The sequence below is a fragment of the Phodopus roborovskii genome, unplaced genomic scaffold, assembly GCF_943737965.1.
Source record: "Phodopus roborovskii unplaced genomic scaffold, PHOROB, whole genome shotgun sequence".
NCBI classification, from domain to species: Eukaryota; Metazoa; Chordata; class Mammalia; order Rodentia; family Cricetidae; genus Phodopus; species Phodopus roborovskii.
Window position 1 is genome coordinate 16724243 of NW_026126549.1, and position 15700 is coordinate 16739942.

Below are 15700 nucleotides of genomic sequence, written 5' to 3' on the forward strand. Positions count from 1 at the left end.
GACATCTATAATTGAGGTCTTCCATTGTTTATTCTTTGGTTGGTTTTGAGATGAGGTTTCAGTATGTAGCTGTAGCAGCAGGTCCTGGATTGCTTTGTACAGCAGGCTGGTCGCCTTTTTAACTTGTGTCAGTTTGTTGATTGCTGGAGCGCTGGGATTACATGCGTGCCCCCCCAATACATGAGATAAATCATACTATCTTAAGCTGGTCTTAAACATGCCACCCTTCTCCTTTCTCAGTCTCTTGAATATTAATGTATTAATGGTGTGTGTGTGCGTGCACACACACACACACACACACACACACACACAAAAGGCTAACCTCCAGTGTATTTTATTTATTTTTTGGGGTTTTTTCCTTCCTTCTTCCTTCCTTCCTTTCTTTGAGACAGGGTTTCTCTGTATTGCTTTGGAGCCTGTCCTGGAACTCGCTCTGTAGACCAGGCTGGGCTCAAACTCACAGAGATCCACCTGCCTCTGCCTCCCGAGTGCTGGGATTAAAGGCGTGTGCCACCAACGCCTGGCTTATCTCCAGTGTCTTAACTCAGGGGTTGTCAATGATGATTTTGAGACACGGTCTCACCAGGATTTGAGGCTTGCCAAGTAGGCTAGGCTAGCTGACTAGTGAGCCCCAAGGATCTTGTCCCCAGCACTGGGATTAAAAGTAACTCACTAGCCCCTTAATGTAATGTTTACACATATCTTTTTGTATGTGAAAAATCAAATAACAAAGAGAAAAGTACTTGAGAAAATAAAAATTGTGACACTTGTGTAGAAGAAGGATCCCAACCCAAGCATTTTTCTAGGCCTTGGCCTAAAAGTGAATACAGACTCTGCCTACAGCTACACTGAATGATTAGAATTTGTTCATTCTTTGTTGTGTGCTACTGGTCAAACTAGAAATTTCACTTGGGTTAGCATTTCTGTCAGTGTAATACTAGACAAGAATGTGTTAGTAGAAGGACAATCATTTCCTAACACCCAACTAAGCTATTCTGTAATGAGTTTCTAATTAGAGTCTTTTAAGAGGGGGCACAAAGGAATTCATATTTTTGTTCAGGCTGGCTTTGAACTCTGGAACCCTCAACCTCAGTGTTCTGAGTGCCACTCACTACACCTCGCTTAGTATGTAGGAGTTAAGTGTTTGTTCCTAGACTTTGGCCTTTTGGTCTTCTTTTTGTTTTTCCTGTTTGTTTAATACAAAATCTTGTTCTCCTTTTAATTGGCCTAAATTGTTTCAAATGTTTATTGTTATGGTTGGACGAGACTAAGCATACCTGTGATCCCAGCATTTAGCAGGCGGAGTCAGGAAGATCAGGAGTTTATAGCCAGACATTGCCTGACTATACTCATAGAGTGAAATGTCAAGAATGCCTTTAACCTCAGCACTTGGATCTCTGTGAGTTTGAGGCCAGCCTGGTCTACAGAGTGAGTTCCAGAATAGCCAAGACTCCACAAAGAAACAAACAAAAAAGAAAAAAAATCCACAAATAAAGGGGGAAATAAACATATATTAATGCTAACCCTACATATATTAATATATAGGAGGAAAATATTTACTGATATGATAGGCTTACTAGTTCACCACTAGGTGGCTATTATTGTCAGATAATAGGTCTTGAATGATTTTCTGATGACCTGTTGAGGTGTGTGTGTGTGTGTCTGTCTGTCTATCTTTGGTTACTCTATAAAGTGTCTGAAGGAACGTCTTTTGACTTGTTACAAAGGAACATTTGGTTTTGTAGCATTAGATTCATGTGCTGAATTTAGTTGAGAACTCTACAATCTATCTGGAGGTAGAAATATGCTGATCAACAGCACTGAATAGATATTTGGTCAGAAGGATGTATTGTAACGCCTTCATTGCTACTGTCTAATAACTTTGGATTCCTATTGATCCTTGACAGTGTCAGATGTCACCTTATGCTTAAGTGATACGTGTGTTTCAGGATACCAGCCCACTGCTCTGTGTTTCTACGATGTGCTGATAACACTAGCACTTTCCATGCCATATTTAATGAATGAGAAATATGAAAACAATTGGAAACCTGTGGCAAGATTATGTTCAGATTGTTAACCCTTGACATTGGCCACTCATCTGACACAAAACTCTGATTGGTGGCTCTTATCTGGAGATGGTGTAATCTTAACTATGTTTTCGTGATTCATCGGCTTTGGCAGAGTCAGAGGGAAGACATTTAGGAAAGTGTATTTCAGAAATGATAAAAGTATTGTAGTTTTTTTGTTTTTTTAAAGGAATTTTACGAAGGATGAAAGACTTGGGAAGGTGCTATTTTGGTGCTGTAATTACACGCTGGGCTTTGTGTTTGGCAGGCATGTTCTCTGTTACTGAGTGCTCCATGCCTCAGTCATTTAACAAGACCATTGTTATCTACAGGGTTTCTGTATAAGAAATTCAGGAATTGTAAGAGGCCTTGCCCTTCATGAGTCTTCAGTTCCTTGAGTACTGGGTGGGATTTGTCAGTGTGTCTCATGTTAGAGGTGGCAGTGGGCTGTCTCTTCCCTTCGTTAGGAGGAGGCATCCACATTTCATTCCCACTGTCAATGCTGTGGACTAAAGGAGGAGGGGAGAACGATGCATGAACACAGAACATTGTTTGGTGTTGAAAAGTGCTTGGGTGTCTTGGGATATTTTGATTGCATTCTGACACTCTTGAGACTTGCCAATAAAGTTAAACCTTGAATCGGGGTTGGAGCCAGTGGCTAGTTGACAGGAATTGGCCATAGAGAAGCCAGCAATTCTGATAGAGAAGACACACAGACAGGAAAGGGTGGAGAATTGAAATTGGCACTTCCTTCTTGGTTCTGAGACAAGTGAAGACAGTTGTCCGTTGCAGTGTCTCCAACCACAGAGCAAGGCCAGCCAGCTGCTACTCAACCTCTCTGAGCTAACAGGTTCCCACTGCAGTCTTTGGCTCCAGAGTCTTACTGATAGACAGGGAAACAGAGACTTAATATTTGTTTATTTGGTTTTTTTTGAGACAGGGTTTCTCTGTAGCTTTAGAGGCTGTCCTGGAACTCGCTCAGTAGAGCAGGCTGACCTCTGACTCACAAATGATGGGGAGTGAAATACGATTCACTGGGACATAGGTCGAATGATGTTTATTCGGGGAGAAATCACTTACACCTGAAACAGATGACTGCCTCGGGTTCCCACTCCAAGGATACCACCCAAAGACTCTCCAAAAACCCAACCAGGAAGCAAGAGAGTGAGCTGGGATCCAGGACTCCAGGGCTAGCCTCTCCACAGGTCACGCTCCAATGGGTGTGGTCAGCTCAACAGGTGTGTGTGTGTGTGTGTGTGTGGGTGGGTGGGTGGATATCTATACTACAGTTTCCCTTTTAGTCTAAAGGAAAGATTTAGGCTTGATACAAAACTATACACAAAGACAGTAAATATCAAGGAGAAGGAAAAGTAAGAACATACACACCTGGCCTATTGCCAGTGAGGTAACGAGCAAATAGCAAGAACTACACCCAAGTGCTGGAACTAAAGGTATGTCCACCACTGTCTGGCCAGAGGCTTAATTTAAACTTGCATATTGCAGCTGTGGCGGGAGCTCACTGTGGGGCTGTGGGGCCCACAGACGATAATAAAAATATCAGTAGAATTGTGTGCAGCTGCTAAGCCTACAGAAAAACATCACATAGGATATTCTAACAGTCGCAGGGAATGTCTGCTATCAGCTTCCGTCACAGGCACACGCACGAGTCCATTTCATTGTTTTACTAAAGCACCAGGCAGCTACATTCATAAACAAAATCCACTCCACCTATCTTGCCTAACTTGCTGTTTTAAGTGCATACTAAACTCTCAGTAATGTTTGCTCGGTTAAATAAATAGGTCCCCAAGTTTAGGAACTTGACTAAGCGTCTTACTTCAAGGGAAGGCCATGGTGGCTTGTAGGACAGATCTTGATTGACTTGGTCTCAGAGTAAGCTGGATGCTTGCTGTAACCAAGAGGGCCATCACTTCACATTGAGGGTTATTATTAATTTTAGTTTTATTTTATGTGGGTGGGTATTTTGCATGCTTGTAGTCTGTACACCATCTGTGTGCAATGTCTTTGGAGGCCAGAAGAGGGTTCAGATTCCTGGGACTGGAGTTAACAGACAAATCCGAGCTACTTACTGTGTAGGTGCTGGGAATAGAACCTGTGTCCTCTGGAAAAGCAGCTAGTGCTCTTACCCTCTCTGAGGAAGATAGTAAAGGACTTAATTCGAGGCCTTTTACTTTTGGAATGATAAAGTCTTTTTTTCCCATGTGAGACAGAGTCGCACTATATAGGCAGGCTGGCCTCAAACTCACAGCGATCCACCTATCTGCCTCCCCATGCTGGGATTTGGGGTGTACACCACTGAACCTGGCTTAGAATGATAAAATTTTAAGCCTGTGTTCTTTTGGTGTCATAGGGTTACTCGAATGCCTGGGGTTTACTAATCATAGTAAGCTTCTCACAACCTTTTAGCTGCAGATCTTGATGGCATCTAATGTAGTTGATTTCTCTAGTTCAGATTCTGAGTCAGGATTTTTTTTTTTTTGTTTGTTTTTTGTTTTTTGTTTTTGGATATAGGATCTCTCTCTGTAGCCCTAGCTGTGATGTAGATCAGGCTGGCCTCAAACTTCCAGAGATCCATTTGCCTCTGCCTCCTGAGTGCTGATATTAAAGGTATGCACCACCACTTCTGAGCCATCTCTCTGGCCCCAAATGATGTTTCTTTTTTGGTATCAGAAGGCAAGCTCCCTTGAGATCTACATAGGTGTGTGTGTGTGTGTGCGCGCGCGCATGTGTGTGTGTGCACATGCCACAGTGTGCCTGGGGTTCTGTTCCCTGCACACAGTGATCTAGTGTGACTGTGCCTACAATCCTAGCACTTGAGGTGTAGGCTGGAGGATCTGATTTCAGGGTTGTCCTTGGCTATATAGTGAGTTCCAGGCTGATACGGGCTACGTGAAACTTGCCTCTATGATTCTCCTTAGATCCTAGGTATGCATATGTATTCAGCACTGGCATTTTATAGCGGGATAAACTGGTGGCTCTTTCAAAGGGTGCTCATGGAATTCCTATGGGGACCCTAGGTATGAATGAGTGCATTTGGCAAGGTTGTTTTGTTTTGTTTTTTTTTAATTTAGAAAAGATGTGTGTAAATGTCTATGTGTCTTTACACTTTTGAATGTAGGTGCCCATGTGGTCCAGAAGAGGGTGTCAGATCTCTTGCAGCTGGGGCAATGTTTATTTAGAATTCAGATTCTGAAGCTCCTCATTTAGCAGCAGGTGTATTTAACCATCTCTCCAGCCTAAGATGGTTATTAAAACAGAAGATCATTTGTTTTAATTCAAAGCAGTTGCTTTGTCCCTTCTAGTTTGCAGCTAAAGCCTGTGGCCTTAAGCATATAGGATTTAGCAAAAAAGATTCTGTTGTTGGGACTAGGTCTGTCATACTGCCATGGGTAAGGAGTCTTCTCCTTAAAGTATACTTTCTTATCATTGAGTCAATTTATTTATTTATTTACTTACTTACTTAGTTATGGTTTTCGGAGACGGGGTTTCTCTGTGGCTTTTGGAGGCTGTCCTAGACCTAGCGCTTGTAGGCCAGGCTGGCCTCACCCGAGTGCTGGGATTAAAGGCTTGTGCCACCACCGCCCATCGAGTTGGTTTATTTTAATAAATATCAATATTCTAGTTTTAATTAAGAGCAACTATTCAGAATCTTAATATAGTGAAGGCTTTCCTGTGTAATTAATGGTAAAGTTTTATTTTAATGGCAAACATCATGTCTTTTGAAATGTAATTGTTCATATATATAAGTATATTACTTTTCCAACATAGCACTCCATGTAATTATAGAAATTTCAAATCACCTTATTAGAAATAGAAGGTTCTTGCAAGCCTCTTGGCATCAATGAGCTGTTATTGATAACAGATTTTATGTGAATGAGTGTCTTGCTGGCATGTGTGTCTGCTGCATTTGTGAATAGGGCCTGTGGAAGCTGGAGGAGGGTGTCTGATCTCACGGAACTGAAGTTAACAGGTGACTTACCATGTGGGTGCTAGGACCTGATCATGGGTCTCCAGTAAAAACAGCAAGTGCTCTTAAACTCAGAGCCACCTCTCTAGTCCCCAGAGGCTAGGTCTTCATCCCACAGTCATTAGTTAACATGTGGGGAAATTGTCATCCATCCAGAACTTTTTGATCTGATGCCCCTGGGTTAGCACCTGTAGTTTCAGTAGACCCATGTATCCGGTACTTAAACTGCCTTGATTTCTCCCTTAAGTGGGCAAGGAGAAGGTCCCAGTGGAGGGTGGTGATGATGTCTGTGCTTTTCTGCTATTACAGTTACGCTAAGAAGGAATCGGATCTTAATGGAGCCCAGATGAAGCTTCGAGAGTATGAGGCAGCACTAAACTCTAAGGATGCAGCACTGGCTACTGCCCTGGGTGACAAAAAGAGTTTAGAGGGAGATTTGGAGGATCTGAAAGATCAGATTGCCCAGGTAAGATTCTGCCTCTGACCCATATTGAGTTGGTGAGTTAGCAGTCTTAAGCTATGGTCTACTTATTTATTATTATTATTTAAATGGACGCTATTTGTGTTCTTTGTTGACTTCCCCAAAGAGCAGTCTTGGTAGCTCTGCATGATGGCAGCAGAGCTACCTTTTCATCACTTCTGGTCTGGGTTCTGCAGACCTTTCTGCTCTCCTGGGTACACTCATCCTCTTTGCTTTCAGAGCCTGTTCCATTATTTATTGTACGGGAACATTGAAGCATGAAGGATTGAACTCCCTCTCTGTTGAGGACTACAGTTTGATAGGTGATCTGAGGTGATGTCTTGAGGTAGAACCAGCAAATGACCATGAGGTTAAAATGAGATGATTATGTTAATTGAAATATAGGAACTTTCATGCTTGATCTGATTCATATCTAAACCATTACAGATTGTCACCATATAATCTTTATCATTCTTTTTCCTCCTCATAAGCTGGAAGCATCCTTATCTGCCGCCAAAAAGCAGTTAGCAGACGAGACTTTACTTAAAGTGGATTTGGAGAATCGTTGTCAGAGTCTTACTGAGGACTTGGAGTTTCGTAAAAATATGTATGAAGAGGTAACTACTTATTTCTTTTTAAAGGAAACACACGGAGTGTGGTGGCTCTTATCTGTTAGGAATTTCAAAGTACTGTAGTGAGTTTCAGAGTAGCCTGAAAAAACAACCCAGGTTTGATCCCTGGAACCCATGTTGTGGAAGGGGAACCTACTCCTATAGACTGTCCTCTGACCTCTATGGGTGTCTGTCAAAATTGATTTATGTTTTGTTTTGCTTAGTCACAGCTGTCCCTGCTCTGCCATCATGAATTTGTCGTAATGTTAGTGGTGAAGAAACTAGATGTGTCTTCTGCATAATTAATTGGAAAATGGCAACAGCTACATGATTCAGTATTTTTGTATAGTGGGAAATATTGAATATTTGGTGTCTTTTTAAGACGATTTTGAAACACTACTTACTCTTCCTAGTCTTTTCCAACATTGAGGACACTGCCCAATAAACATGTTTAAGTCTTCATTACGAACAGTTGAGGAAAGGAAGAGGAAGGAAAAAAGAGTAAAGGAGGTTGAAAAGGATATGGCCTTAGCCTGGGCTCAGTTTTCCTCTCGCTAAGCTTTTCATCCTCAAAAAGCCCTGAGCTCCAGGAGGTCGGGAACAGAGCTGTGATTTCAACCCTGAGTTTCAGGGTTTTTTTCAAGTATATTTTTCTTTTTAGTGCTTAAGAGAACCATGAAAAAATACAAAGAAATTTGAGTTAGGACTAGGCATTGGGTGACAGAATCTGTACTTAACCTGTGAGGTCTTAGGTTCAATCCCCAGCACTATACAAAGATACACTAACAACTTTAATGGGTTATAGTGCCCCCTTGTGGCATATTTAATTATTCCTGCTCAAGACAAGTTAATAGTGAGAAGACAAAAATGGGCAATTTTTATTAGTGGGCTTTTATACCTAACCACAGATTCCCTATCCCAGGTTATTTGGACAGTTGGACAGTTTTTTTGAAACAGAGAAAGATAACAACTGAGTTAGTCAAGTGACATTAATAAAGACATTGTTACTAATAGTGTAACATCGGATTCTAAGAGAAGTCCATTCATGCAAACTATTACTGTATCTAAGAAAGTAGATCATTATACCCAGAGATGTTCTGCCTGAAAACTGAAGGCAACAGTGTAATCATGCCTGTTCAGAGACAGGATAGGAGGGGAGGTTAGTATGTAAAGCATCAGAGGACCCTGAGGTTTCTCAGACTGGTGCTAGTATGGCCCATGTAAGCGACTTGGTTTTATGTTTCTGTCCCTGCAGGAGATCAATGAGACGAGGAGGAAGCATGAAACACGTTTGGTGGAGGTGGATTCCGGGCGGCAGATTGAGTATGAGTACAAGCTGGCACAGGCTCTGCATGAGATGAGGGAGCAGCACGATGCTCAAGTGAGGCTGTACAAGGAAGAGCTGGAGCAGACCTACCATGCCAAGGTGAGCGCTAGCTGGGGCTTGTTTGCACACTTGCCAGCACCCCAGTCATCATGAAGAACGAGGCTGTTTTGATCTAGTTTTTTTTTCCTTTTTCTTTAAAGATTCATTTAAGAGTGTGTGTGTTTTGTCAGCATACCAGAATAGGGCATTGGATTCCATGGAACTACAATCATAGACAGTTGTGAACCACCATGTGGGTGCTGGAAATTGAACCTGGGTCCTGAAGAGCAGCCAAAACTATTTAGCTGCTGAGCTATCTCTCCAGCCCCAGGAATCATTTTTGAAAACCAGAACAAGGGCCTGGAGAGATGGCTCAGCAGTTCTGAGCCCTGGCTGCTCTTCCAGGGTTATTTATTTAATTCCCAGCATCCCCAGGGCAGCTCACAGTCATCTGTAACTGTAATCCATTGTATCTATTGTTCTTGCTCATCTTCAGTGTGGTATACAAACACACATGTAAACAAAACATACACATGAAATAGTGAAAGAATATAAAAGAAATTTTAAATAATTGGAAAAAAAAGAAATGATTCTCTTATTCTTTAGGAATAAACATAATGAATATATTCTCATATAGACTAAACACTAAGATATAGATGAAAATGAGGTTATCTACTATTACTAGAAGTAAGGTTTATGTTTATGTCAGTGGCCACTCATGTCATATCAGAGTAGTTAAGCCCAAAGTGGCTTAAATACTTTCCAGGCCAAGTCCTGGTGCCTTTCTGCATGCTGCTACTACTTCTGATGTCCCCATTGCCAGTGTGTGTGGCTATGTCACTCCCTTTGGGTTGTTGTTTTATAGAAAAGACAATGGAAAACTTCATTTCAGAATTGTGGAAACATCCCACTTTCACGAACAGATCATATGATATATCTTTGTTTTGCAAATGACTTTTCTCATGTTAAATGTTATATGACTAAATTAAAAAATATTAGAGGCAGAGTTAAAGAATTGATGGAGTCATTTAAAATAATTTCCATTGCTTGGCCTCATACTGTTTATGCTGAGTGTTAGTTACTTAATGAAGCAGTAATGGGCATTGCATATAAGCAACCTCAGAAAGAGTCCCTCCAGCCACCCAGCCCCTGCTGAGTGCTGGCAGTGAGCTAGAAGGGAAGGAGTGAAGTAATCCCCAGACTGGATTAGAGAAGTTTGGGAAGCAAGGTAGAAAGAAACAAACACTCTCTCACTCTCTATAAAATAGGTGCGAGCAGCAAGTGTGCGTAAACGCACACATGTACGCAAGCACGCAAAACAGTTGTGGCATTTGGAGATGTAGTCATTGTTCTGAGATTCACTTTGCTTCTGAAAGGAAGAGTATCTGGTTATAAAGTCTATTTTGTATTAGATGTGTTGTATTTGTGTCAACTATAGTCAAAGTTTTTGCTGTTTCTTTGTTAGTACTACCCTAGATAGTAAATATTTAGTAGATGGAATACTGGAAAAATAAGCTAAGTTACTGACCCAAATGCATTGAAATTGTGTAAATTTATACTTTTAGAAGTGAGTCCGAGAACACAGGTGTGTGATGATGTACGTCACAGACCGGTCATGATTTTCCTGTGTTTCGTCAGCCAGGAAATGTCTTGGTGACTCATCTTCCTCATTTGTCAGTTCTAACTTACTGGGTAAGACTGACTGGGTTCCCGTTCTTACAGCTTGAGAATGCCCGACTGTCCTCAGAGATGAACACTTCTACTGTCAACAGTGCCCGGGAGGAGCTGATGGAGAGCCGCATGCGGATAGAGAGCCTCTCTTCCCAGCTCTCTAACCTGCAGAAAGAGGTAGGTGGGCGCCTGCCTTTGAGCAGACTTGGAGTTACTCTGGAAGGCTGGCTGACTGCCTGTGCCATCGCTATCTGCGTGCTACCTACCTGTGCTACTCCTCCGTCTTTGTCACAGATGAAACATTGCCTCCTGTCCTCTTTTTTTTTTTGTATCTAAATAATCCAGTAGCTTTTGGTGATGCGTACCAGTAACCGAGGGGCAGAGGTAAGGGTTGCTGCAAATTCAAGGCCAACCTGGGCTATGAAATGAATTCCTGGCCAGCCTGAGCTACATAGTGAGATCTGTCTTAAAATCCCCCCCCCCCAAAGTCCACCTGAGTAATTAATAACTTATTCCTAACTTGTAAGGAGGTTATGTGGAGACCTACTGATCACCCGCTGGACAGCGCTGGCATGCTCAATGCCATCTTTGCCATGCTTATTCTTTCCCATCACACTTGCAAACCAGAATGAAGAAAAACAAAACATGGTGGGTGCAAATGCCTTCTTTCTCCTTGCAGTTGAAATTACTCATTAAAACTCACTGGCCTCCCCAACTTTCCCGTATACCTCAGTGACAAGTGACTACATTTCTCCTTGTTGACTGGCTGCCTGCTGTGATGGCATGGCTCTAGGTCAAGTGAAGTGGGCTTGGATGTGGGTGGCTTCCAGTCAGGTTTACTGTGGGGTGATGTTGGATAAAGTGACTCGTGGAATCACACACCGATTGGGCATTGCCTCTCTTTAATGGTGTGGGGAGTAACTCCTACCTTTATTTTCCTGAGGGGAGAAACTTGTCTAAACTTTATGCTATTTTATTGAGCAGCCCCCCCCCCACACCTTTTGCCCCCCCCCCCCAAATTCTGTAGGTATAAAAGCATTTATTGTGGGCTTTAGAAAGCAAATGAGTCACATAAAATAATGTAATAAAACAGTTAACAGAGTTTTACATTGCTACCTTGTATATTTTATTACTTGTGTCATAACACTTTAAGTTATTTTAGAATTAGTTTGTTCTGCTAGTATTTTGAACTTTTCATCTAATAATGGACTGTTCACTTGACCAAACCACAGACCTAAGTGAGTTTAATGATGCCTGGAGATTTCAGGGTAACGAAGGGGTTTCTCTTCCTTCCCAGTGTTCCCTTAATTTGCTCTGTTGCACCATCTATCTCTTAGTCCTGTTGGGCTGCTATAACAAAACATGCACGTGTGTGCACATACATACTCTCCTAACTCAGGTCCTCAGGATTGCTTGCCATGTACTTCACTGACTGAACTAGCTGCACAGACTCATGTTCAGGATCAGGAAGGCTAAGGCCAGGGAGGACTGAATGGTGAGATCAATTCTTCCTTATCCTTTGATTGACCGTCTAGTGTCTTCCTGTGTGTGGGAAAGGCAAATAACTCACTACTGAGAGCCTATTTTATGAAAATACGACTTCTAGTTGAGAGAGGTCAATGGAAAGATCTTTTCTCTTAGTACTGCCATGTTGGAGAGTAGTATTTTTTCAACACATAAATTTTTGGGGGAACATTAACTGGAATGCTTCTGGAAATGGACCGACCATTGTGTTCCTACAGTGAGTCGATACCAGCCACTCTCTCCGTTAGATCTTTATTTTACAGCTGAGGAGGCAAAGACTGTAGTTAAATAGCGGTAGATTTGGGGAGTGTAGATCAGGTCTAGGTCTTGACCAGGTTCAGTCTTTTCCTTGTTTTTCTTATGTTGCTACTTCCTATAAGTGCTTTCAGGTTAGTGGATTTTAAATTGGCATTCTTGGGGTTTCTAGGAGCCTGCTGCCTTAGTAGATGGGAGATAAGCAAGCCCCTGCTTCATCTAGATTGAGTTTTTAGTTTGTCAGGACAGAGGGAATCTTTTCCTCCATCACTGATAGAAGGCTTTATATTGAGGAATAAATGGACACACATACACATGCTTGTTTCATCCCTCTTTGTAGTGTAGTCCTTGAGCTTGCTGTATAACCTGGGCAGGCCTAAGACTTGCTGCATCTTCTTACCTCACATTCTCAAGTATTAGGATTGCCGGTGAGTGTTTTCATTCTTAGAAATGAGGGAAAAAGATGTTTAATACTCTTCTATGGTGTTTCTGGGTGTCGTTGAGTCATTCATGGTGGTTTTGTTGTGCTGCTGTTTGGCCATAAGCAAACCTGTGAATGTGACCCGTGGCTCCTGACCTTCTGAAATTTAAGGTTGAAGCAGCCTTTCAAGAAATACTTTTATAAGTTTAAGTATACAGATGATAGCAATGTTGTTTTGGCTTTAGGAATTGCATGCAGTTCTGTGTTTGGTTCTAGTCTGCCTGACTTACAAGAGTCTACAGTGACATCCCAGAAGCACCCACCCATGGTTTGGTTTTCTAACTTTCAGTCTCTGGGAACTGTGACTGTGTTTATATCATAAATGAATCCTTGTCACTGTGTTATGAATTATAAATAAGACCAGGGGCTAACACAATGGCTTAGTGGTGGTTAAGAACACTTAGTGATTCCTTTGAGGATCTAGGTTTGGTTTCCAGCACCCACGGGACAGTTCAAAACAGTCTATCTCCAGCCCGGGGGTCTGCCAGTCCCTTGTTGGCTTTGTGGGAACCTGGCACTCACATCACATGGTACACATACACGAATGCAGGCAAAGCACTCAGATCCATAAAAATTAATCAAGTTAAAAAAAAAAAAAATCTTAGGTCACCCAATGTGAGGCATTAAAGTTGTAGTGTCGAGGCAGGACCTGGAGGTAAGCTGTGTTTGTAGTGTGTGTGCTGGCTTAGGCTAGCTGCAGCTGTCCAGGAGTGGATGGCAGGTCTGGGAGCCTCTATCTGGATCTGACCTCTCTGATTCTTTCATGTCTACCCAGATATAACCAGATATTTAATGTAAAACTTAAACATTTCCATTTAAAAGAATGAAACAACTCATAATGGCTTAAAAATTGTTGTATACCTAGGTTGATGTTTCCCTGTTAATTCTGTAATATCAAAAGCAGTATACCATAGAGATATTGTTTCAGTTCTAACTTGTTGATTTTCCTTCGCATTTATTATGTGCATGTATGTTGGCGTGTGCACTGTGGGATGACTTGTGGGAGTTGAGTGTGGTCTACTCCTTCCATGTGGATTCTGGGGATTGAACTTAGGTTTAGGTTGCTGGGTTTCGTGGTGTGCACTTTCTACCCACTGGGCCATTTCACAGGCCTGGATGTCCTTTAGTGTTTGTTTTATGGCTCATTCTGTCCTCACTGTCCACATGTGACAGAAAGTGAAGAGACTGAAGACCAGGTATTTTGAGTTTATCTTGTTTAGAAAGGAAATAGAAGTCAGTGAGGTGTGGGCAGGGAGTGGGTACCTCAGCATGGTCTGTAAGTGCAGTTGAGTGGTGGTGTCGGAGGCCTTTGTAGAGTCTCCCTCCCCTTGCTGTGCCCTTGTGGAGGTCAGAGGCTACTTTCTGGAATTGGTTGGCCCCTTTCACCACGTGGGTTCTGGTCATGGAACTCTGGTTGCCAGGCTTGGTGACAAGTGCTTTTACCGGCTGAGCTGTCTTACTGGCCCAGTACTGGTCAAATGTTAGATTCAGTGTAAAGTAGGAATAGGATAGTCCTCTGTCTTAGCTGGTTTGCCTGTGTTAGCATCTTGTGTTACCATGCGATACTGGTCAGACGCAGAACTGGCAGCAGCGTACGGCTGATAACTAGACTGCAGGCTGGTTGGGTTCTGCCATTGTTCCCCTTGCTGTCCTCTTTCTGTTGCAGGCACCACATACTTCCCACTTTCCCTGCTCTGACAGTTCTGTAGGGCATTCTTGTCTTTTCATGACCTTGAGTTTGAGGAGGATGGGCCTGGTGTTCCACTAGATACTCTTCAGTCTGGGTTTGCCTGGTGCTTGTCACAGGACTGGCCTGCTGTGGGCTTTCCCAGTGCCTGCTTTTATCACCTCCTGTTAAGGGCCATGTCACTAGGAATGTGTGATTATAGTAGTGTTTGCCAGGTTTCATTTACTGTTGAGAATCAGTGGTCTCTTTCATTTCCTGCTGTCTGGCCCACCCAGACAAGAATTAATAAACTCTGTGTCCTAAGGAGAGGGATCTATTACTCATTGAGCAGAACTGCTCTGTAAAGCTCTTAATCGAAAGCCGTCTTTCCAGCCAGGCAGGCACTGTTTTAGAGGTTTTGTTTCCTTGTGTTTCTGGGGATTGAATCCAGGGCCTATTCATTTAACACACACACACACACGCACACGCACACGCACACACACACCTCTACCTTGTAATGCAGGTTATTACAATCTCCCCTGCCCTCATCTAGGTCTTCTCATAGAATAGGCACGGGGTGTCGGTGTGTGCAGACATACATACACAGGGTGCTTTTTGTTTGGTACTGTAGCTCTACTTCTGGGTCATCTCATAAAATAGCTTGTGCATGCATGAACCTTCTCATAGAACAGGTTACATAACCCTTGTACACACATGTACATGCTAACAGCATAGCTATAATCTGTAACTCTTTTCCAGTCTCGTCATAAGGATTTATATTAAGTTCAGCAGAAATTCATGCACTTGTCTTAAATGTGATACTGCAGGGTTCTTTTTTGGCTTCTTTTCTCACCTATTTGTAACCCTGCATATGGGAAATTTGGTTTTTATCATCCCAGGAATAAATTATAGTCGGGCAGTATTTATCACAGTGTCTTTCTTCCAGATTTAAGTTTTTGCACAGTAGGTTCCTGTCTGCTGCTGATGTGGGTACTTGGGATTCTGAGGGCCTTGGCTTCCATCATTGTTTTGAGCTGACTGCCCTTGTCATTTCTGAGATGAATTCTGTCATGGAGAAACATGGGTAAATGATTACCCCGTGAGCTACAAGGTTTTGAAGATGAACTTCATGATGTAGGATGTGTGTGTGTGTGTGTGTGTGTGTGTTTTTTTTTTTTTTTTTTTTTTTTTTTTGGTTTTTTAACTATGCCAAACACAGCTTCTATATTTCTGGTAGCATTTTACACATCACCAAGTACCACATGTGCTTTGTAACCAAACACGATGGAGCTACGCCCAAAAAGATGTTGGTACTTTTTAAATGAGGACCTTTTGGGAAAGTCAGACTTGAAGACCCCACAGCTGGAGTAACATGCTCATTTGGCTAATACTGAAAACTCCAAAGTTTTACTTGAGAAATATTTCTTTTTAGGGTTTTTTTTTTTTTGGGGGGGGGGAGGTAAGAGCCTGTATTCTAAGGACTTAGGGTTTAATTTCTCTCAGCCAGGATCTTTTGCGCTCTGAGTTAGTGCTCCTACGAGGCTGTGTTTGCTCTAGTTCAGGAGATGGGTTAAAATAGCTGCCTTGTCCTCATGTTGAAATGGTCCTAGAAAGT

At 42.3% G+C, this 15700-nt stretch overlaps 1 protein-coding gene across 1 annotated transcript in view; it reads left to right on the top strand.

Moving 5' to 3' along the window:
* Nucleotides 1-15700, top strand: part of Lmnb1 (lamin B1) — a 40081-nt gene that overhangs the window by 12660 nt on the left and 11721 nt on the right. The window contains exons 2-5 of the mRNA XM_051200876.1: nucleotides 6361-6517; nucleotides 7003-7128; nucleotides 8378-8548; nucleotides 10211-10336. Of these exons, the coding sequence (XP_051056833.1) occupies nucleotides 6361-6517; nucleotides 7003-7128; nucleotides 8378-8548; nucleotides 10211-10336 (580 nt within the window). The remainder of the gene's footprint in view (nucleotides 1-6360; nucleotides 6518-7002; nucleotides 7129-8377; nucleotides 8549-10210; nucleotides 10337-15700) is intronic.